This window comes from Eptesicus fuscus, chromosome 25, assembly GCF_027574615.1.
Source record: "Eptesicus fuscus isolate TK198812 chromosome 25, DD_ASM_mEF_20220401, whole genome shotgun sequence".
NCBI classification, from domain to species: Eukaryota; Metazoa; Chordata; class Mammalia; order Chiroptera; family Vespertilionidae; genus Eptesicus; species Eptesicus fuscus.
In genome coordinates this window covers 12,385,898-12,408,706 of record NC_072497.1, presented here as the reverse complement: position 1 = coordinate 12,408,706, position 22,809 = coordinate 12,385,898, and the positions used below count along the sequence as shown (strand labels likewise).

Sequence of the window (22,809 nt, the reverse complement as noted above, 5' to 3'; positions counted from 1 at the left end):
AGAAACATCAATGATCTGAGGGATCAAGCTTGCAACCCAGGCATGTGCCCTGGCGGGGAATTGAACCCCTACCTCCTGGTCCATGGGTTGACGCTCAACCACCGAGCCACACTGAGCTGTTTTCACAAACAGATTTCTGTAAATCTATAATAATTTCAAAATAAAAACGCAAGAATCCTGAAGATGCACACATCCACATATAACGCTATGTCTAAATGTAAATAGCATAGGTAATAAATGAATTTTTTGGATAATAAAATTGGGGGGGTCAAAGATATGAGTTTCCATGTCATGAGTCTAATACTAGTTATACAGATTTAAGGAAAGTGCTTGTTTCTGTTGAGTCTTGTTGAATATAATTTTCAATATAGCTGATAACTGTACTTATTTCTATAAAGAAACATAGTTTAGCCCTAGCCAGTTTTGCTCAGTGGTTAGAGCATCGGCCTGTGGACTGAAAGATCGTGGGTTCAAGTCCAGTCAAGGGCTTGTACCTGGGTTGCAGGCTGAATCCCGGACCGTGGTTGGGGCACGTGCTGGAGGCAACCAATTGATGTGTCTCTCTCACATCCATGTTTCTCTCTCTCTCCGTCTCTCCCCCTCCCTGCCACTCTCTCTAAAAATCAATGGGGAAAAAAATATCCTCGGGTGAGGATTAACACTAAGCAAAGTTTAAATTTTAAAAACATTATAGAATGAAAAGAAATGTGTGTTTAAAAAAAAGAAAAGAAATGCGTGTTACAAAAGTAGTTCAAACGTCCATTCAGCCTATCTAATTTCCTAAGTGAGATATCTGAGAATTTTCACGCTTGATCTTAGTAGTAAATGCAATTACTGAGCGGCAAGGCCCTGATCCGCCTAACTTGCGTGGAGAAGAGCGCAGGGATTGTGCTATTTATACGCGCCTCATTCAGAAAGCCTCGCCCTGTGTGGAATGAACGCCTTCTCTCCAGTCCCGTGGAGCTTGGCTGGTTGTGTCTGTGTGAGACTCGGTCTCACGCACACAGAGGACATTACTTTTAAAAAAAACATACATATTTTTATTGATTTCAGAGAGGAAGGGAGAGGGGGAGAGAGCAACATCAATGATGAGAGAGAATCATGGATCAGATGCCTCCTGCACACCCCACACTGGGGATCGAACTCTCAACCCGGGCATGTGTCCTGCCTGGGAATCAGACCATGACCTCCTAGTTCATAGGTCGATGTTCAACCAATGAGCCACGCTGGCCGGGCCTGAATTTTCTCACTCTGGGACTCCATAACCTGCCCCCCTTATTCACGAGTTCTTCTTGGGCAGAGAACCCAAGTGTTCTCCATGGAAGTAGAAGACTGTTTGAATGATATTTGGAAGCTACTGTGAAGGCCAAAGGTTGAGAGCTTTTGTGTTGTTATTAAAACTAGAGGCCCGATGCATGAAGATTCATGCAAGAATGGGCCTTCCTTCCCCTGGCTGCAGGCACCGCCTTCGCTCTGGCCAGAGCCACCTTTTTGCTCTGGCCCGAAATTGCCTTTCCACCTTCCCACACTGCCCAGAGGCCCAGAGCATCTGAGGCAGTGTGGAATGCCCCCGTCCGCTTGGTGCCTGAGTATGCAAATTAACCCGCCACCTTTGTTGGGTTAATTTGCATACTCACTCCTGATTGGCTGGTGGGTGTCATGGAGGTACAGTCAATTTGCATATTTCTCTTTTATTATAAGTGTAGGTGAAGTCACTCTCCTGGGAGACTAATGATACACACTGGACCACGGTGAAGCCGACAGGTCCCTGCGGGAGAACAGTGGGCCTGAAAGGGCAGTAACAGCAGCGAAGTGGAGACACCCAGTGTAGGTGGGGCCCATGCTGACCCCCAGAGGCAGGTATCCACACCCTTTGGAACCGGGGAATCACATTGGAATAAACGGACAGTTAGAACCCGGAGTCGGTTTTCCCAGTGAGCCATCCTACTCCTGAACAAATACCGTAGTCTTGGGCCTCGGTTTCCCCATCGATAAAAAGAAATAGGGGTGCCGAGGTGATGGGTGAGGACGCTGCCAACCTTGAAATACTATTGGACAGGAGGACTGAACATTCATGTCAAGTTCAAACAAATCAATTGCCTTAAAATGTTTTCCCTTCAACCCCGATATCCTCTAAGAAGTGAAAGTGGGAAGCCAGTTTTTTTTTTTAATTCATTGATTTTAGAGACAGAGGAAGGAAAAGAGAGAGAGAAACATCGATTTGTTGTTCCACTTATTTATCCGATTGATGTTGCTCTCTCTCTCTCTCTCTCCCTCCCTTCCTCTCTGTCTCAGATCAATAAAAACATATTTAAAATAAAACTGGCCACTGTCCAATCTCCTCCTATTCTCCCTCCAAAAGGTATCAGATTTTACTTCAACCACAACTTTTTCCCCCCCTTAGTCATAGTGAGAATTCTGGTTCATGAATGTTTACACTATTTCACTGAAACCTTCTGTACACACATACACACAGCTGAGTACCCCGTCCCGGAGAATTTTCCAGTTCCATCAAACGGAAGCGAGATTGCTCACATTGGAAATGGGAACAGGAGTTGGAGGAAAAGCTGGGGATTAAGATGAAGCCTAAACATGGCAACCTGGAAACGATACATTCAACAAACCGAGGCGTGCCGATACTCCGAAGAGGCCATCTGCTTTCCGCTTTCTGCTTTCTCCTGTCAGAAAGCGTTCGCGCACTTCCATTCGATCATGGAGTCAAACGGAGCGCTCAGACCCCGGACTCCAACCAGATCCTGGTGGTGGGGGGGGGCGGTTTGGGGCGCCAACATTTCAAACGTGAGCGAGCACTTCATCGTGCAAACCTTTCACTCACCTCCCACCCCCCGAGAGGTACTCACCGGAGGTGCTGAGCCACCTGGGGACACGTGGGCTTCCGACTCCAGGCCTGGGGGGCCGTTGGGACCCGGCAGGTGGGCCAGGGAAGCTACCCTCCTGACATGGGTGAGAGCCCAGCTCCCAACGCCCCCGGGGCCCCTCCCTGGGCCTCCTCAGCCCGATCACGCAGGGCTCCTCAGGAGTCCGCTGAGACCAGCAGACAATAGCCCGACTGGCAGATCTCACCTGGGCCCGAGGTGCTCCGGGAGGATTGGGGCGATGTGGGAACACCTGAGCCGGGAGCTGGGGTTCAAGGAGCGCGTCTGAGAGTCTCCGGTGGCCCATCTCCGGCCTGGGCTCCCAGCCCTCCATCATCCCAGGGAAAGGTTCACATTCCTCACATGGGGATGCCGTCTTCTTTCAAAAAATGAGTCCCAGCCTTTGCCGGCCTCAAGCAATGCCTCTTCCAGGCGGAACCTCAGCTGATCTCCTTTCCCACCTCGAAGGGAACCCTCCACAGCAGTGAGGAGTTAGAATGGGGGCTGCTGGGCTCAGATCTAAGGCAGCTGGGGGATGCAAAGCTAGCCAACAGGGTGGAGGCTGCAGGCCATGTCCTCAAGATCTCTGCATCGCTGTTGGTTTTGTTTTTTTAAAATATATTTTTATTGATTTCAGAGAGGAAGGGAGAGGGAGGGAGGGAGGGGGAGAGGAGAGAGAGAGAGAGAGAGAGAGAGAGAGAGAGAGAGAGAGAAACATCCATGATGAGAGAGAATTATGGATCGGCTGCTTTCTGCATGCCCCCACTGGGGAAGGAGCCCGCAACCCAGGCATGTGCCCCAACAGGGAATCGAACTATGACCTCCTGGTTCATAGGTCAATGGTCAGCCACGGAGCCCCGCCGGCCGGGCTAAGAACATAATCTCTGGCGTGGCCGGTGTGGCTCAGTTGGTTGAGCATTGCCCTCTGCACCCAGAGGTCACCGTTTGGTTCCCAGTCAGCACATTCCCGGGTCGTGGGCTCAAATCCCAGTAGGAGGCGTGCAGGAGGCATCTGCTTGCTGTTTCTCATCATTGATGTGTCTCTCTCTCCCTCTCCCTTCCTCTCTGAAATAAATAAAAATATTAAAAAAAAATAACTTAATGGCCCTGCAGAGTGACCCTCTCCCACAGCGTCCCCCTCCCCCCGCAGGTCCTCCCCCTCCAGCCTTGCCCAGAGCTGGTCTTCTGCAAACTGCCCTGTCATCCCGCCACTGCGCCTGCCCTCTCGTCCGCACGCCCTCGGTGCCGCGCTCTGTGTCTGAGACCCCTGCTGGGTGGCTTTGTCGTTTCTCGAAGGCTGCTTTTCTGGGGATGTGTCTTACCTCCCCTGAGGCAGCTGACGGGTCCGCCCCTCTGTTCTCAGTTGTCCTCTCAACACTTGGTGTTCAGCCCTGGCTTGCGGGCTCAGTGGTTAGAGCGTCGGCCCGCAGACAGAAGGGTGTCGGGTTCGATTCCCGGTCAGGGCCCATGTTGGGGTTGCAGGCTCGATTCCCAGTAGGGGGCGTGCAGGAGGCAGCTGATGGATGTTTCTCTATCTCTATCTCTATCTCTATCTCTATCTCTATCTCTATCTCTATCTCCCTCTCTCCCTCTCCCTCTCTCTCCTTTCCTCTCTAAAAGTCAACTAAAAATCTTTAAAAAAAACACACACACACAAAAAAAAACAAGAAACAAACCAAAACCAACTAGATGTCGGTGTTTTGAGGTTCCCAGTTTCCAGGGGAGGACGTGACTTGTGATCCGCCCCAGCGCTGCCATTTCTGAGGGAGTCCCCGAGAGCTCTTTAGGGTTATGTATTGAGTCCATTTGCATTTGCCAAACCGACTTTCTTTCCCAAATTGACTTCTTAAATATCACTTTGGGCCGTAAGGGGGAAAATATTTTAAGGAAGAGAAGACACGGGGAAGAGAAAGGAACCAGGAGGATAAAAGAAACACACACACAACACACACACACACACACACACACACACACTCTGGGCAGTGATGTAAGACAGTGTTTAGCCAGGCTAAATTGGTGGTTCAGATATTACTGTGGGATTAAGAGGTCAATAAAACACCCCCCCCCCTTTCCCTCTCGGAATCCATGGAGGAAGGGATCAAGCCAACTGAGTAGAAATTAAGACATCAGGTTGATTGCTGGTGAGGCCCGGAGCGGAGAATGCATCCCTGATAAGGCCGGTCTCCTCCCACGCCTGCTCGTCCCTGGCTTCCCGGGAGAGAGGGCCCAGGTTCATTCTGCGCTGATGGACGGGGGCGTGACCCCAGGCCCCGTGGGGAAGAGTGAGGGCCTCGCGCCATCGGATGGAGACACCCGTCTAGAGCGAGGACAGGGACCACAGCCTCGTGCAGAAACGTGAGAAAGGGAAGACCTCGCTCACCCTAAACCCGAGTGTGTCTTCAAAGGAACAGGAAATGACCTGGACCTAATGGACGAGAGGGGTGACTTTTTAGGAAATCCCGTCATCAGGGTACTTACTAGCTTAAGAAAACTGAACATGCATCTACTACTTCTACGTGAAACATAGGTCATTTTATAGGCTTCCTTCTGGACCACAAAAACAGTCACATATGCCAGACACACACGACCCTGCTCCAGACCAGACCTTTTTAAAAACTGATCTTAGAGACAGAGAGGGGCAGGAGGAGGGGGTGAGGGGGGCGAGGGGAACACCAGTTTGTTGTTCCAGTTGTTGGTGCGTTCGTGGGCCGATGCTCTCTGTGCCCTGACTGGGGGTCGAACCCACAAGCTTGGCGTGTGAGGACGGCACTCTAACCAACGGAGCTACCGGGCCAGGCCTCCAAACTCGTCTTGAACGGGGGTCCCCATCCTCTCCCGGGACCCGCTGGGCCTCAGGCCTGCGCTCCCCGCTCCCAGGCGCGGCCCCTGCCGCCCTTTGCACAGGGCTCAGCGCGGGGCTTCCTGTGGGCCTTGGAGCTGCTCGGTCTAAGCAAGCGCGTGGACCCTGGCCTCCATGTCCTTGCCCGAGAGCTGGCAAGACAAGGACACGAGCCTTGGGCGGTGGCAGGATGAGGAGTCCATCGTTAATATTCCAAGTTCATCGTTAGCTGGGGAAAAAAAAAAAAAAAAAAAGCAAGCCCCGGAAACCTGCTGACTGGCTCCACCACGGACGGCGCACAGCTTCGGTCTCGGCGGATCCTCCAAACGGCTCAGCACTTTGTGTTGCTTTTGTGCCCAATTATCTCTAAACGGAGACTCGGACGGTTGTGTCTGCGAATAAAAGATCCCTTTGTAGAAAATTTGGGAATTATAAAACATTAAACACCCACAGGGCCACCCGCAGAGAGAGCCTACTCCAGGAGTCCCCGTTCAGTGTGTTGTTAGTGTAGTCGGTCTCCCGCCCTCCCTCCGTCTACCTAACTTACCTGTTTGTCCTATCCGTGCATCCGTCTGTCACCTGGCTATCTTCTCTATCTTCCTATTTAAAAATATATATGTTTATTGATTTCAGAGAGGAAGGGAGAGGGAGAGAGAGAGAGAGAAACATCAATGATGAGAGAGAATCATGGATCGGTGCCTCCTGCACACACACCGCCCCCCCCCCCCCCCCCCCGGGGATGGAGCCCACAACCCGGGCATGTGCCCTGACCGAGAATCCGGGCATGTGACCTCCTGGTTCCTAGGGCGCCGCCCGACCACTGAGCCACGCCGGCCGGGCCTGAATACTTTTCAGCTGAATGACCATCCTCGGCCCCCTTGCTTAGGGGTCACGAGGTTCTGACTGCCCACCTTCTCCTTCGTTATTTCATTCCATTGACAATCTCCACCGACGGCCCTTGAGCCGGTGGCCTCTCGAGGGGATGGGGTTGACCTTGCAGGCCGAGCGTAGCCGGAATTGCAGCACGTATGACGTCACGCCCCGTACATTTCAAGTGACAGCGTTTCCGTGTCAGAGGTGAACGTCCAGCAAGCGAGTCACCAGCTGTTGATCCCGCTGCCCCTGGGTCGTTACACACGGATTCCGATGCACACAGCAGCTAGGGCCTCCACGGCGCTGGGTGGGTCGCCCCGAGCCTGGCGTGCGCACGCTTCCCAGCTCAGAGGGGAGCTTCCTTACCCTCGGACGGTGGAAGAAAGCACCCAGGAGCTGCGGCACGAGGGCTCAGCGCCGAATCCTCGCGGTGTGGCCCCGAGGAAGCCTGCGGACGAAGGAGAAGCAGAAGGGCCCGTGGGAGATTGTGCTCACACTCGAGGTCGTCAGCTCCCCGCCCAGGGAGGCGCCTCGCCTGTGGCAAGCCTGCGTGTGAGCGTCGCCCGTTCCTCACACGCTCCAGGCAATGGACAGTGAAGGGTCGGTGCGGGTCTAGCCAGCACCTCCCTGAAGAGAGGCCTCCTGCCCTTTGAGGCACCATCTGGATGCTCGTGAAGGGTTGTGTTCAGTGGCCTGGCTGGTCCACAGCTCCAGCCTGACTCCTTGAAACACATGTAAATAGGAGTCGTGTCCGCCCGGCTGTGGGGCTCAGTGGTTGAGTCTCAACCTGTGACCCATGATTCTTTGAAGTCAATAAAATATATATATTTTTTTTAAAAAAAGGAAATTGAATGAATAGCCCCAGGGTTCCCTAGTCTTAAGAAGAAAAGGAAGAGTTGAGGGAGCAGCCAAGAAGAGGGAGGGAAAGCGAGAGAGAGAGAGAGAGAGAGAGAGAGAGAGAGAGAGAGAGAGAAGAACAGGGATGGGTCTGGGATGTCAGCCACCGTTTTTTGTGTGGAAGACACGGGTCCCACGGTTCGGAGACAAAGGGCCGTCTTCCTGCTCAGCTGCATACTCTGGGGGCCCCGTGCAAAGTGAAAAGGTTCTTCAAAAGCAACGGTGAACTAGGATTTACCTCCGCTCCGGAGGCCAGCACTGGCCTTCTCTCTGCTCGGGCCCGGGAACCTGGGCTTTGGTGACCATGTCCCCGGACACAGGGCACCTGGGTAATGCCATGCGCCGATGCCCATCCCAGTATTCCTGCTGGAAGGAATAACAGTTCAGGGGGAATCACACACACACACACACACACACACACACACACACGGCCCCACATCAAGGCAGTGTTTTTCACTTATAGGATGTGTAGCATTGTTCCTGTTGTGATTTGTGGAAGAGCAATAACCTCACCGTTTCTGGGTAGGAGCCAGAAATAGACCGGGTCTCAGAAATGAATGGGCTTGCTGCCTAAAAATAGCACATCTTCTTGGAAACGGAAAATGCTTTAAATTGTGTGGCGGGCACGAACCCACGTGACCCGTCTTTGCGGAGAGGAAGAGCCATTGTTAAATCCTAGCCCAGAGGCACCTATATGAAATCAAAGGCCCTTTGAAGTCTGGGAGGACGAGTCTATAGCAGGGGCGCTCGGTGTAAAATGGAAATATTCACCCTTGCTTTCTGTTGAACCTTTTAAATTTTTATTTTCATTTTATTTTTTGCCTTGTCGCCCGCCCTCTTGAAGGGATTCAGACAGAAATGAGTTTAAGTGCTACTCAGTCCCGCAAATCTAATGATTCGAGTCTGTTCACCTATATGTGGGATTTAAGGAATGAAATCGATGAACAAACCAAGTGGAAACGGACTCAGAGGCACAGAGAGCAGACTGCTGGTCGCCAGAGGGCGGAGGATGGGGGACCTGGTTGAAGAAGCCAAAATGGCCTTGGTGGTGTGGCTCAGTGGCTAGAGCATTGGCCTGCAGACTGAAGGGTCCTCGGTTCGATTCCGGTCAAGGGCACGTGCCCGGGTTGCGGGCTCGATCCCCAGTGGCGGGCGTGCAGGAGGCAGCTGATCAATGATTCTCTCTCATCATTGATGCTTCTATCTCTATCTCTCTTCCTCTCTGAAATAAAAAAGAAAAAGCCAAAATGTCTTCTCTTGATCACTGTAATTTGGGGGGAAGGGCGTTTAATTTTATGTGTACTCACCAGGTACAAATAATGTGTTTCTTTTTTGTTTAATATGTTTTTATTGATTTGAGAGAGAGAGAGAGAGAGAGAGAGAGAGAGAGAGAGAGAAACATCGGTTGATTGCCCCCCATATGCACCCTGACCAGGGACTGAACCCACAACCTGGGTATGTGCCCCGACGGGGAGTCCCGCCGGCGACCTGTGGGTGCACGGGAGGGGGCTCCGACCAGCTGAGCCTGGGCCAGGGCCGTTCCTCATCTCGGGTCCGAGCACCCGGCAGGGTTTGGACCTGTGGTAGGTGGGTACCGGATGCAAGAGGGAGGGAGGAAGAGGGCTGCAGAGAGATGGACTCTCCTCCCCATTGGCCGTATGGGTTCGAGTCCCCGCAGAGCATGCTGTGGGAAGAGCCAGGTAACGGGAGCGGGTTCGAGTTTTCTACATACGTTGTGCTCGTAGCGATGCCAGGTGCCCCCAGCCGAACCCCTGCTGCAGAAGCGCCTGCCGGGAGGCCGGGAGGCCGCCAGCACGTAGGGCTTACGTAAGCGGCTGCTCAGAGCCATTTCCATCCTCCCTGACCCCAGAGCAGTTTACCTGCGAGGCTGTCTCGTCGAAGTGCTGAGGCAGGTGCCGCACAGGTGCCCTGCGGCTCCCCAGCTGCGGCTCCCACCCCGCCGCCCGGCACGGAGGCTGCCGGGCTTCCTCAGGGTTAGTCATCCTCTCCCTCCATTTCCTACGCCGAGGAAATGTAGTCAATCACTTAATTGCGGAATAATGAGCGATATTTTCACTCCCAGAGATGCATTCTGGCCGCGGTAATGCGATAAATGCCGGGAGGTTTGCGCGCGCAGGGAAGCAATGTTGTTGTTGCTCTCTCCCTGCAATTTACGGGAGCCTCTCGCATGACACACCTAGAGCTGGGAGGAGGTTTTCTGCGGGTAATTTGGCACGTGTTGTCTCCGCTGCCGCTGCCTGTGTACACCCCGGAGGTTCTGGAAGGACTCAGACTCAGGAGTGCCTGCTCCCAGCCCCAGCCGTCGGGGCTCCTCCTCCCCCCACCCCCCCACCTGGGCCCTCGGGCTCTAAACCAGGGGACCCCGGGCTGGCCTGGCGTTCCTACCCCCGGACACCCTGGCCTCTGACTTTGGCATGAAGTGGGATTTTGGAATCCGGGGTAAAAACCGAACACCCTTGTGTCATAGTTTTCCCAGTAGAACACAGTGTGCAGATTCTAAACACGTGACGGGACAAGCGTGTGGGAACCCACCAGGTGTGGGGAGACGTGCATCTCAGTGGGCGTCAGCGTGTCACGCTGGTTAATTCGAGGCACACACGCATGCACACAGACGCACATGAACATGCACACGTAGACAGCCATGCCCATGCTCACATGCACATCCATGCGCACACACTTGGGTGGTCATGCTTCCCTTAGATCATCAAAGGGCTTTATGATCCCAGAGCGATGTGTGGTCCCTCCATCGAATGATTTGTTTATAAGATTCTCTTTAAGAGGGACTCCAACTGGAACACGGTTCTCGCCTCCGTGTGTATGTCCGCTGACCCTCAGCTTGTCATACGCCTTTTATAAGGCGGGGGGGGGGGGGAGGACCGACCCCGAGTTCGCATTCCCAGGAAGCAGCCCCTGCTCCCCCTGCCCGAGAGAGAGCAGCGTCCGCGCCTGCCCCTCCCGGCCTGCACGTGGCGGGGGTGGAGGCAATACCGCCCGTGGCTGAGCGGAGACTAACGTCTTTCTTTTCTCCCCCCCGCCGCCCCGCCCCCCAGGATTACACCCTGACCATGTATTTCCAACAGTACTGGAGAGACAAAAGGCTCGCCTATTCCGGGATCCCGCTCAACCTCACGCTGGACAACCGCGTGGCGGACCAGCTGTGGGTGCCGGACACCTATTTCCTGAACGACAAGAAGTCCTTCGTGCACGGGGTGACGGTGAAGAACCGCATGATCCGTCTGCACCCTGACGGGACGGTGCTGTACGGGCTCAGGTCTGTCTGTCTGTCTGTCTGTCTGTCTGTCTGCCTGCTCCTCGGGGCCCTGACTGGCTCCCTGGAGATGGTCGTGGCCGGCGAGGCCACGTCCTCAAATGAATTAGGAGACCTCCCGGGCTTGGCAGAGAAAAGAACCCTGTAGGATCTGGGCTTCGCCGTCACAAGCAAACCCGGCCAGCATGGCTCTGTGGTTGAGCGTCAACCTAGGAACCAGGAGGCCAGGATTCGATTCCCGATCAGGACACATTGCCCGGGTTTGGGGCTCGATCCCCAGTGTGGGGCGTGCAGGAGGCGGCCGATCCATGATTCTCTCTCGTTGATGTTTCTCTCTCTCCCTCTCCCTTCCTCTTTGAAATCAATAAATATTTTAAATATAGTCACGAGCAAGGGGACCGCCTGCTTGCGCTGCTTTGATCTGATTGGGTTGCCAACTCAGCGCCCGGGTCCCCCCAGGCTGGAGTTCCCGTATTCTGGCCTTACCTTGAACCGGGGGTACTCGGGAAAGGGGGGGCCTACTCGTGGCTGATGTGGGAGCCGTGTTCTTGCCACGCTTCTCACCCCGTCTTTGCTCTCTGCCCCCCCTCCCCCACTGTGTGCGTTTCAGAATCACCACGACCGCGGCGTGCATGATGGACCTGAGGCGGTACCCCTTGGACGAGCAGAACTGCACCCTGGAGATTGAAAGCTGTGGGTATCTGTGTCGCTTTTGTCATCCGGCTGGTGGGTGAGGCGTCTTGTCAGGATTTGGCATTCTGGCCAAGGCACCATTTTCTTGACATTGTTTTTAACTATCGTAAAGATTAGAGGTTAACTCTTCTACTCTGCAGATTTCACTGTTGAGAGGGGAGGCGGGAAAGAGAGAGAGAGAGAGAGAGAGAGAGAAAGAGAGAGAGAGAGAGAGAGAGAGACTCAGGAGGAGATCTCCATTCTAACCTGATTAAGAGAGTCTGTTTGCTGAATATATAACAAAACCAATACCCCCCACCTCGAGCCACTCGGTGCGAAGAGAGCAGACACGGAGATAATTCCGTCACGCCATGCCTCCTCACGCCTGAGTGGCTGCACTCCCGGGACCCTGGGCAGTTGGAGTAGAAACTCATTTTCCGTCAGGGGCTCAGCTTTGTACGCAAAAGCTATCTCTGCGTCGTGGCAATTTGCTTCAATTTGCAGCGCCTTCCTCGGCCTTATTGATAACTCGGTGCTGAGTGCTCCTGTGTGAGGGCCCGGCTGCGGTGGTGTCACCCAATCACAGACTCCCGCCTGCCACCGGGCGGCATCTCCCCTCTTCTCTGGGTGTTGGGTGGTGGTGCCTAATCCGGGCCTCTCCCCGGGGGCCTTGTCATTCATCTCCGCCGGGTTCAGACTTGTCCATGTTTATTTACGTTTATTCTTTTAAAATATATTTTTACTGATTTCAGAGAGGGAAGGGGAGAGAGAGAGAGAGAGAGAGAGAGAGAGAGAGAGAGAGAGAGAGAGAGGATGATGGGAGAGAATCATGGATCGGCTGCCTCCTTCGTGCCCCACACTGGGGATGGAGCCCACAACCCGGGCATGTGCCCTGACCGGGAATGGAACCGTGACCTCCTGGTTCATAGGTCGATGCTCAACCACTGGGCCACGCCGGCCGAGCAGCTTGTCGGTGTTTCTATTGAATTTTTTGTGGATGGCGAAGGACTGACTTGGCAATGTCACTCGATTTATTTGTGGTGAGAAGGGAGTGTCTGCCTGCGGGCTGAAGGGTCCCGGTTCCACTCCCATCAAGGGCTCCATCCCCAGTGGGGGGCGTGCAGGAGGCAGCCTGTCCATGATTTTCTCTCACCATGGATGTTTCTCTCTCTCTCTCCCTCTCCCTTCTCTCTGACATCAATAAAAAAATATATTTTGAAAAAATAAAAGAACAAAAATAGGGTGGGATGGGAGAGCTGAGATTCTCCAAGCTCGACGCCCACAAGCGTGAGTCACGCTTCGCTCCGGCCATTGACTTCAGCAGCTAAAGACGAGCAGGTTCCAAACGGGAACACGACTTTCTGATCCCCCGGGCTGGAGGGCTTAGTCTCACGTGACCGTTTTAGTTGCGAGGTTGGAAGCCAGCTAGAGCTGTGGACGTCAGGCTATATTTGTAATCGTGACGTCTCTGCAGAATGCACGCGTGAAAACGCATTGCGTCATTAGGCAAAGCTGTTGAAAAACGGCCAAAATGGTTCTTGATGTTTCAGAAACTAAGTACACACGGTAGAGAAGATGAGTAGATTGAATTACATAAAAATACAAACCTTGGAGGGACAGCTGGGGCCGGGGCTCAGCGGGTCCCTGGAGCTGCAGGGGAGCGCCGAGGGGGGCTGCAGGGGGCAAGAGATGCCGCCACGGAGGTGGGGTGGCAACAGGGGCGTGGACCCGGCCGCACGGGCAGAGCCACGTCTCGCAGAGCGCATGCAGGAAGTCGGCGCGTTTGCAGGCCCCGAATCAGTTTTCTTTTTGAGGTAAAACAAAACCTGCCAGGGGAGGCGGCCGGCTGAAGCCAGACCCAGGGAACAACGATGGAGCTTGTGATCAGCCACGACGGGAGGGGAGGTGGGGGCGGGGCGTTCTCCACTCGAGGCAGCGGGATGCCGCCTGCCCCGCGGGTTACCAGCTGGGAGGGGCGGCAGGACAAAGAGAGGTCGCTGGGGCAGTGCTGGGGGCGGGGAAGGGGGTGGTGGGAAGAGTGAAGCCCATCAGAGCAAATGGCCGCTTACCCAGAGGTCGCAGGGAGAGGGACCAGTTTCAGCTCCGCCCTGGTCTGCTGTGTGCCCTCGAGGAAGTCGCTGGCCCTCTCTGGGCTGCAGTAGCCATGGGCCACATCGGCTGCTCACAGGAGGGTGGGGTGATGGTGTGTGTGCCCCACTTGCCCGAGGGCGTTCCGCTCCCTGATCAGCACCCCTGCCTCTCCACTCTCCTCTCCCCCAGCCTTCCAGGGACAGCACAGGCCCCTCTGGACCTCCTGCGTGGAGTCTGGAGGGGCCACTGCTCTCCCGTCTCCTTTTCAACTCCACCCCGAAACAGAGGCCACCCAGGGTCCCACGGGGGTGGGGCCACGTGATCACGCGAGAGTGGTCACGTGAACAAGGGGGTGGGGGCATGTGGAAAAAATACATATAAAACTTCTACTCGTCAGAAAGCACACTAGCCTTAGTGAAAAGCTGGTGTAACAAGCGACTTGTTCTAATTCTTTTCTTTATTCACTAAGATGGTCTAACTCAGTGGTCGGCAAACTCATTAGTCAGCAGAGCCAAGTATCAACAGGACAACTATTGAAATTTCTTTGGAGAGCCAAATTTTTTAAACTTAAACTTCTTCTAACATCACTTTCAAAATAGACTCGCCCAGGCCGTGGTGTTTTGTGGAAGAGCCACACTCAAGGGGCCAAAGAGCCGCATGTGGCTCGCGAGCCGCAGTTTGCCGACCACGGGCCTAACTTACACGAGTTAAAATCTCGTTAACAATTCTGCCTGAGTCTTCCTATTATTTTCAGGAGGAATGTGACACACATGACATGGTAGGCTGAGAGTGAGCACGCGATACCTGTGTTCCACCTGCCGCCCTGGTTCTCCTTTTGAACAATTAGACTCACGCCATGAGCTTCTGGTGGCTGATGGTTTTATCAGAATGGGCCCGGCTGGCGTGGCTCAGTGGTTGAACGTCGCGACACCTATGAACCAGGAGGTCACAGTTCGATTCCCGGTCAGGCCACATGCCCGTGGTGCGGGCTGGATCCCCAGTGTGGGGCGTGCAGGAGGCAGCCGGTCCACGACCCTCTCTCCTCACTGATGTTTCTCTCTCCCTCCCCCTCTCTGAGGTCAGTAACAATAGGTATTTTTTAAAGGCGGTCATGTTCATGGGTGTTTTCTCGGGGTGAGTTGAGCTCAGCCTTCCTGGCACAGCTGACGTGATGCTCGCGGAGGGTCCTGGGTGCCCCAGCAGCGCCAGACTTCACCGTCCTGTTTGCTCATGAGGCAGGAGCCCAGGCCTGGAGCCCTGAGCAGAGCGGGGCTTGGACCTGGAGTCCGGCCGGTGGCCACCTGGAGTGCAGGGGAGGCCGTCGTGCAGGCCTCCGAGGCCACGCGTGTCCGGCAGGAGGCTGGCTGGGCGGCTGCGGAGAGCGTCCAGAAAGCCGGAACACCGCGTCTGCGCCGGGATTTGTTTTCTGATGTTGCCAACGTTGACTGGCTCCATTCACCGCAGTGATTTCACTTTAAAAAAATACATATATTTTTATTGATTTCAGAGAGGAAGGGAGAGACAGAGAATAGAAACATCAGTGACAAGAGAATCACGGATCGGCTGCCTCCCGCACGCCCCACACTGGGGATGGAGCCCGCCACCCGGGCCTGTGCCCTGACCTCCGGGTTCAGAGGTTGACGCTCCACCCCGGAGCCCCGCCGGCCGGGCCGGGGGCAGCTTCTGGAACGCTGTGGTCGATAGGACGATGCTTCATGCCCGCCTGTCCCTGCTCCTCTGTCCCGGCAGACGGCTACACCACGGACGACATCGAGTTCTACTGGCGCGGAGGCGATAAGGCGGTGACGGGCGTGGAGAGGATCGAGCTCCCGCAGTTCTCCATCGTGGAGCACCGGCTCGTGTCCAGGAACGTCGTGTTCGCCACAGGTGGTCCGCGCCCCTCCCCCCGCGGACACTCGGCTCCTCATTCGTTTGTCTATTTACATGTTCGCTTCTCAGTCCGCACCCGAGGACATTTCCCCATTGATTTTTACCGAGAGTGGAAGAGAGAGGGAGAGAGAGAGAGAGAAACATCGATGTGGGAAAGACGCATCGATTGGCTGCCTCCTGCACGAGCCCTGACCAGGGCCCTTGACCGGAATGGAACCCGGGACCCTTCGGTCCGCAGGCCGACGCTCTATCCTCTGAGCCACACCGGCGAGGGCTGCTGGTCTCCTTGTGAAATCCCCTGACACCCGGCCCCGGGTCAGCCAAAGCAGCGGGGTCGGGGGTCACTCATCCAGTAGATGCCCTTCTCTCTGTCTCCCAAGGGCTGGTGAGCTTGGGTGGGGACAAGGGTCACCTGGCGACGGGACGCCCTGGTGGCTGGTTATGGAGACGTTCAAAGACCGAGGGTGGGTTCAATCAACCCACTTTTAAAACATATTTTTATTGATCTCAGCGAGGAAGGGAGGGGGGAGAGAAACATCCATGATGAGAGAGAATCAAGGATCAGCTGCCTCCTGCACGCCCCCTACTGGGAATCGAACCCTGACCTCCTGGTTCATAGGTCAGAGCTCAATCACTGAGCCACGCCGGCCGGGCAAACCCATGTTTGGTAACATAAGCAACTCATTGTGGGCGGCGCAGACACCACCCATGTCCTCGGGGGCAGGGAGGAAGGGGAGAGGCCTGAGAAGCGGGGGCTCCCCCCCATTCTTCCACCAGCACCGTCAGGCAGACAGGAGCACGTGGCGTGGCTGGGGGTCACCCCTGGGTTCCCGGGCTTCTCAAAGGCACCCGGTCACAGAGGTGGAGCCAGCTCTGGGCGCCCCGCGCCCGCCCGCCTGACCCTGTCTGCTCCCCAGGCGCCTACCCGCGGCTCTCCCTGAGTTTCCGGCTGAAGAGGAACATCGGGTACTTCATCCTGCAGACGTACATGCCCTCCATCCTCATCACCATCCTCTCCTGGGTGTCCTTCTGGATCAACTACGACGCCTCCGCCGCCAGAGTGGCCCTGGGTAGGGGCGCTTCTATTTTATTTATTCCGCTTGTTTTAAAAATAATTCTTCATTGTCGACAGTGTTACATACGTCCCCTTCCTCCCCATGGCCCCCTCCAGCTGCCCAGGTAGGTGCCATCTTAAAGCCATATCTGAAATGTGTGTGAACCCTGTCGTTACAGCATTAGGGAGGTCAAAGGCCAGAGGTCAACAGTAATGTTTCGCCATCCTGACACCAGTCTTGTCCATGGCATCACTTGCTATCGTTTTATTAAAAACTATGTTTTTATTGATTTCAGGAAGAGGGAGAGGGAGAGAGAAACATCAATTAAGAGAGAGAATCAAGGATCTGCTGCCTCCTGCCCGCCTCCCACTGGGGATGGAGCCCGCAACCCCGGGCATGTGCCCTCACAGAGACCTCCTGGTTCGTAGGTCGACGCACAACCACTGCATCACACCAGCCGGGCGTCCATTTCTATCTTGAAGCACTCGTTTCCTGCGCGATTGCTTTGATGTGTTAATTTAATTATCGGGCTCAAATGTAAATTTTCATGCCCAGGAAAGGGAAAATATGCTTGCCGGAGATTTGCATAATAGAGCTATTTCTGACACTCATTTTAAAGCAAGGATTAACATCCCCTGTTCAGAATTATTCGGTGGTCCAGAAAGAAGACATGGTTAATTGGACGTTCTTCTTCTTTAAGCCAGAGAAAAGTAGGCAAATATTTATTATAGCATGTAATTGGAATTACGCAATCTAACGAGCGTTAAAATATATGATTCGATTCTGAGCGATTCCCCAGAGCTCTTGGTGATCTTGCGGCCACAGGTTATCTGACGACGATCAGCTGATGTACGACAAGCAGAGTAGGTTCCAGCACTATCTCTGCTGTATATCGAGTCGTCGGCCTCCATTTCCCGGGAGGTCATTCTCTATCCGCTGAGAGCTATGAGAGTGCACAGACAAAATAAGCATCCCAGCACACTTTAGGTAAATACAGAGCTGAAGAGCAGCTATCCCAGTCAATCCCTTCTTTTTTGGGGGGCGGGGGGGCAGGGGGTTAAATTTAACTCCTGAAAGTGGAATTATCAATAACACGTTTAGCCCTGGCTGGTGTAGCTCAGTGGATAGAGCATCGGCCTGTGGACTGAAGGGTCCCAGGTTCGATTCCTGGTGAGGGCACACGCCCAGGTTGCACGCTCGATCCCCAGGGCGGGGCGTGCAGGAGGCAGCCGATCGCCGTCTCCCTCCCTCTCTCCCTTCCTCTCTGAAATCAATAAGAACTTTTTTTTTTTTTTTCCCACAAAAGAAGGAAGTGAGGAGGGAAGATGCGGAGGGGGGACGAGGCCGGCGAAGCCGAGGGCCCTCACCCCTCTGCGTCCTTTGCAGGCATCACGACCGTCCTGACCATGACCACCATCAACACGCACCTCCGGGAGACGCTGCCCAAGATCCCCTACGTCAAAGCCATCGACATGTACCTCATGGGCTGCTTCGTCTTCGTGTTCCTGGCCCTGCTGGAGTACGCCTTCGTCAACTACATCTTCTTCGGCCGGGGCCCGCAGCGCCAGAAGAAGCTGGCCGAGAGGACGGCCAAGGCCAAGCACGACCGGGCCAAGAGCGAGAGCAGCCGGGTAGGCCCTCCCCCGGCCCCACCCGTCTGCCCTCGCTGGTGTGGCTCAGTGGGTAGAGCGTCGGCCTGCGGCCCGGAGGGTCCCGGGTTCGATTCGGTCAAGGGCACGGGCCTCGGGGGCAGGCTCCATCGCTGGCCCTGGTCAGGGCACGTGCGGGAGGCAGCCCATCGACGTGTCTCCCCCCCCTCCCTTCCCCTCTCTCTAAGCAGCAATGGGAAAATGTCCTCTGGGGAGGATCCACCAAAGTAAATGAAAAGTAAGTCGCAAATTCGATGCAGAAAGCAGATTGGCACGCGCTCGGGGCTGGTTCTGTGGCGTTAGCCCGACTCAGGTTGTCGTCCCTCTCCCTCGGGATTGGTGCCCAACCAGCAGGGCCCCGGGCGGCCCCTGGACTGGGAGCGGCCGCCTCCCGCACGCCCCCCACTGAGGATCGACCCGCACCCCGGCCTGTGGCCCGACCGGGAATCGAACCGTGACCTCCTGGGTCATAGGTCGGCGCTCACCACTGACCTGTGGGCCTTTGCCAGGAGGGTCTGTGCTCCCAGCAGCTGCCCTGAGACACGGGCGCGGTGGACTCCACCGTCAGTCACAGGCAGAGTCCCCTCGCATCCGGCGGCTGCACGGCCGTCCGCTTCGGGCTGAATAACAAGGCTCCGCGCATTCCCGGGTTCCTTTACCTCCTCTCAGGCCGGCCGGGCCCTGCACATCCTGACCGGGGTTTATCTGTGTTTAACCTCGATTTGTTCCCGAGTTGCGGTTTTTTGTTGTTGTTGTTTTTTGCCCGAGAGCCAGTCTTTGGCTGCTGTGCCAGTAGCCGGTGTGTGGTCACGGCCCGGGGATGTGTTGCAAGGTGACCAAGCCCGTATCTGAATGTCATCAAGTGGCAGGAGGGCCTCGTTCTGGCCAGGGAGTCAGAGCTGCGAGCCTGACATTTTCCCTCCTGCTCAGGAGCCAATCCCCTCCCCACAGGGCAGCTGCCTTCGAATCCTTTCCTACGAGCGCCTTACTCACGTGGAAGCTTGAAGGCCAGCGGAATGAGCTGTCTGCCCCGTCCCAGGCGGGAGACACGGTTTAGGACGGAGCACAGCTCCCCGGGGACCCCCCGCATGCGACGTCCCGTTCTGTTCTGTTTGCACGTTCACACCTGTCCGGGGGGAGCAGGAGGGAAGACCAGGCTGAGCAGGCGACTGACTGCGGTAGACAGGACACGACCCCGCACAAGAAGGCGTGGTCCTGAGGCGGCGGGGAGAGACTGTGTCCGTGCTTTGGATCCTTCCTTGGGGATCCCCCGACTTAAGCTCTTATGGGAGTTTTCAACCCCATGGGCGATCGGCCCCAAGCCCTCGGTATTGTGCAAGGTTCAACAGTATTTGTTTAAAACGTTTGGCTTCTAAGATTTAACGGGTTATAATAACCCTTTAGCTCTTTCAGAAAAAACAGTCCCTTATTATAATTATAATTTTTGATGGGCATTTCCCACACGTCGGTTCCCAGGAAGATGAAAACCTGACCGTCAGAAGGGGCCAGTGAGTTTACGCTGGGGCCTCGTTACCTTGAGATATAAACCCATTCCTCCCGGCATCTTTATGTCCGTTACAGCGTCCCCCCCTCTGACACGGGAGTGGCGTCCCAGGCCCGGCCCGAGTGGGTCAGCTGCGCCAGGAGCCGCCTGTTAGATCCCGGTCCAGGGCCCGCCCCGTCTCTCGGGCACCGATGTTTCTCTCTGTCTCTCGCCCTCCCTTCCGGTCTCTCTAAAAATCAATGGAAAAATACCTTCGAGTGAGGATTAACAAAAAAAAGAAAAAACGGAGATTGAGCTTCCATCCAGTCCGCGGCCGTGAGAAATGGTTGTAACGCCTGCGTGAGCGTCTTGACAGACACAGTACTTTAGTTTTCTCTTCCGCAGGCCTTGTCTCCGTCCTGTGAAATTTCAGCCTGAAAAGGGCCCCCGCCCCCCGCCTTAGTCTGTCTAGTCCGTGTGCGAATTTTCAATCAGGGAAACAAAATCACCAAGTCCCCCCGCCCCGACCCCCCGTTAAACCTCCCAAATGGCGTTTCCCACCAACACCGAGCTCGGCTTTGCCAGGCGTGCCCGTTCCGTAATCTACTGGACGGGCCGCAGGGCGCGGGGGTCCGGGCGTGCATTTGGAGATGAGGTTTCCCCGCCGGCCGCCGGCCTGCCGTCTAACGGTGCGCATCCCCCCCCCCAGGTGGACGCCCACGGGAACATCCTGCTCACGTCCCTGGAGGTCCACAACGAGATGAACGAGGTGGCGGGCGGCCTCGGGGACGGCCGGAACTCCGCCCTCTCCTTCGACAGCTCAGGGATCCAGTACCGGAAGCAGAGCGCGCCCCGGGAGGCGCCCGGGCGGCACCTGGGGGACCGGGGCGCGCCCCACAAGAAGACGCACCTGCGCCGGCGGTCCTCGCAGCTCAAGATCAAGATCCCCGACCTGACCGACGTGAACGCCATCGACCGGTGGTCCCGCATCGTGTTCCCCTTCACCTTCTCGCTCTTCAACCTGGTCTACTGGCTGTACTACGTCAACTGAGCCCGGCCGGCTGCGCTTCCTCTCCTCAGAGACGTCACGTCAGCACTGAGTGGACTAGTCCTCTGCCTGTCGAGTTTTTTCTACCTGCTCACACGCACACGCACACACACACACACACACACACACAGAGATAACATACGCAGTTGTATATATATGTGACCTTTCTCAGCATATATATAAGACACACGTGTCTATGCGGGTGTATGTGTATATGTTTCGCACGCGGGTGCACGCGCCCCCGTGGATTGTCAAACACCTACACGTACACGTGACATACCTTTTTGCAGCTACGGACAAACTCCACACGGGATGCACATTCGAGAAGGCCGTGGCGCGTGTTTCACATGGAAGGGACGAGCGTTGTCCGGATAGCGTGGCTGAGAACGAGGGCGGGACCCGCACTGTCACCCCCGCGGTGTCTCTCGTTACCCTAAGTCACAGCTGTTCGGGTGTGAAAAACCTAACGACAAACTGCGGCCGTCGGGAACCCGGGCAGCGGCGCTGCGCGCGTCCGAGGACTCGCCACGGCTCCGGCCGCGCTGTCCGTGGCCTGAGCGAAGGCGGCTCGGCTTCCTCGCGGTCGGTGCCCGTGTCGCGGACGAGGCGGGCTCGCTCACCTGCCGTCGGACACGCGGGCGGGCCCCACGCTGGCAGCGGGACCCCCTCCCGGGGGAACCTGTCGGACCGGACGGCCTCTCCCCGTCCAGGACTCTGCTGTTCGCTCGCTCAGAGGGACCAGCGTGCCCGTCCTTGCGGGACTCGGTGGCGACGGACAGTCCGCGGACATTTCCCGGCGCTGACGGTGGCCCCCCCCCAGCCCCCCCGCGTCCCGTCTCTGGATCTCTAGGCCTGATGCGTCCCGGGAAGCGTGGCCGTCTCGGGACCTCTGTTCCTCTAAAGGTAAAGCCACCGCCGGGCGCCTCCTGAGCGTTGTGTGTGATGCCGGATGTATCTGCATAATGTGCATCCTCTGTAGAGCTCCCGGTTCCGTGTTCTGTGCTTGCTACCATGGCAGCATGCCGTGTCGTGCCCTCTCCACGATGCACCGCTCTCTGTCCCCCAGACCGTAAGAGGGAAGCTCCCACACCCTGCCGTTAGGTGTCAGAAACCGAGACACACCCTCATGCCTTCATTTCCGCCTCTGACATCCGTCACTAAGCACATCCGACCCCCGGCTGGCCCGGCTGGGACGCGGCGGGAGCCCGCCCCGTCCTCACACGCGTGCCCCACCGAGCCCAGCGTCCTCTGGAGGCAAAGGAGAGTCCCTGGTCCCGCACACACGCACACACATGCACACACACGCACACACATGCACACACACGCACACACACACCTCTCTTTCCATCCGACCCACAGCCTCATCCGTATCTGGGACTTTTTAAAAGCGCGTGGACACGTGACCAGGTGCACCGGTTTCATAGACGCGACCTTAACTTCCTACTTAGATGAGATCTTTCTAAAGAAAAAAAAAGAGATGATATATTTTTTGTAAACAACCTTTCTATCACAGGCTCCGTAGACGGGAAGGACGGCCGTATGCAAACAGATGTCACAGGGAAGGGAACGCATTTGGAGAAGAAAGATAGAAAAAAAAAAAAAAAAAAAGGCAAACTAGTCAGTAAAGAACCGACAAATTGAGACTTTTATCCCCAAATGCCACTCAGGCCTCGCCCTCTCTGTCCTGCCCCAGGACCAGAGCCAGCCAGCCCCCCGTCGTCACCAACCTTGAACCTGTGGGCGTCCCTGACAGCTCAGAACCCACTGTGGGTAACAGCAGTCCGCCAGGTCTCACGCTGGAAGCAGGACCGATGTTTATGCAGCCCTTTCCCCTCCTTCTTCCCTCCCCTCCTCAGGTCTCCCCCCAGATCCTGCTCCCAGTGCTGTTTCTCTCGAGGGACTCGCCAGCTACTTCTTTTAATTTTTGTTGATTTCAGGGCGGAAGGGAGAGGGAGAGAGAGAGAGAGAAACATCGATGATGAGAGCATCATGGATCGGCTGCCTCTTGCACGCCCCACACGGGGGATCAAGCCCACAACCCGGGCGTGTGCCCTGACCGGGAATCGAACCCTGACCTCCTGGTTCATAGGTTGACGCTCAACCACTGAACCACACTGGCCGGGCTGGTACCGCTGTTCTCCGCTCGC

General features: G+C 55.8%; 1 protein-coding gene across 3 annotated transcripts in view; it reads left to right on the top strand.

The window, feature by feature from the left end:
* Positions 1–20,800, top strand: part of GABRB3 (gamma-aminobutyric acid type A receptor subunit beta3) — a 28,057-nt gene extending 7,257 nt beyond the window's left edge. For 2 of the 3 annotated variants that reach the window (XM_008161380.2, XM_008161379.3), the window contains exons 4-9: positions 10,557–10,777; positions 11,385–11,467; positions 15,287–15,424; positions 16,345–16,497; positions 17,869–18,113; positions 20,324–20,800. In XM_008161380.2, coding sequence (XP_008159602.1) covers positions 10,557–10,777; positions 11,385–11,467; positions 15,287–15,424; positions 16,345–16,497; positions 17,869–18,113; positions 20,324–20,665 — 1,182 coding nt within the window. In that variant the 3' untranslated portion in view covers positions 20,666–20,800. Of the gene's footprint in view, positions 1–10,556; positions 10,778–11,384; positions 11,468–15,286; positions 15,425–16,344; positions 16,498–17,868; positions 18,116–20,319 lie in introns of those variants that run through there. The other variant, XM_054713295.1, reaches the window with a different exon arrangement.
* The last annotated feature ends 2,009 nt before the right edge of the window (positions 20,801–22,809 follow it).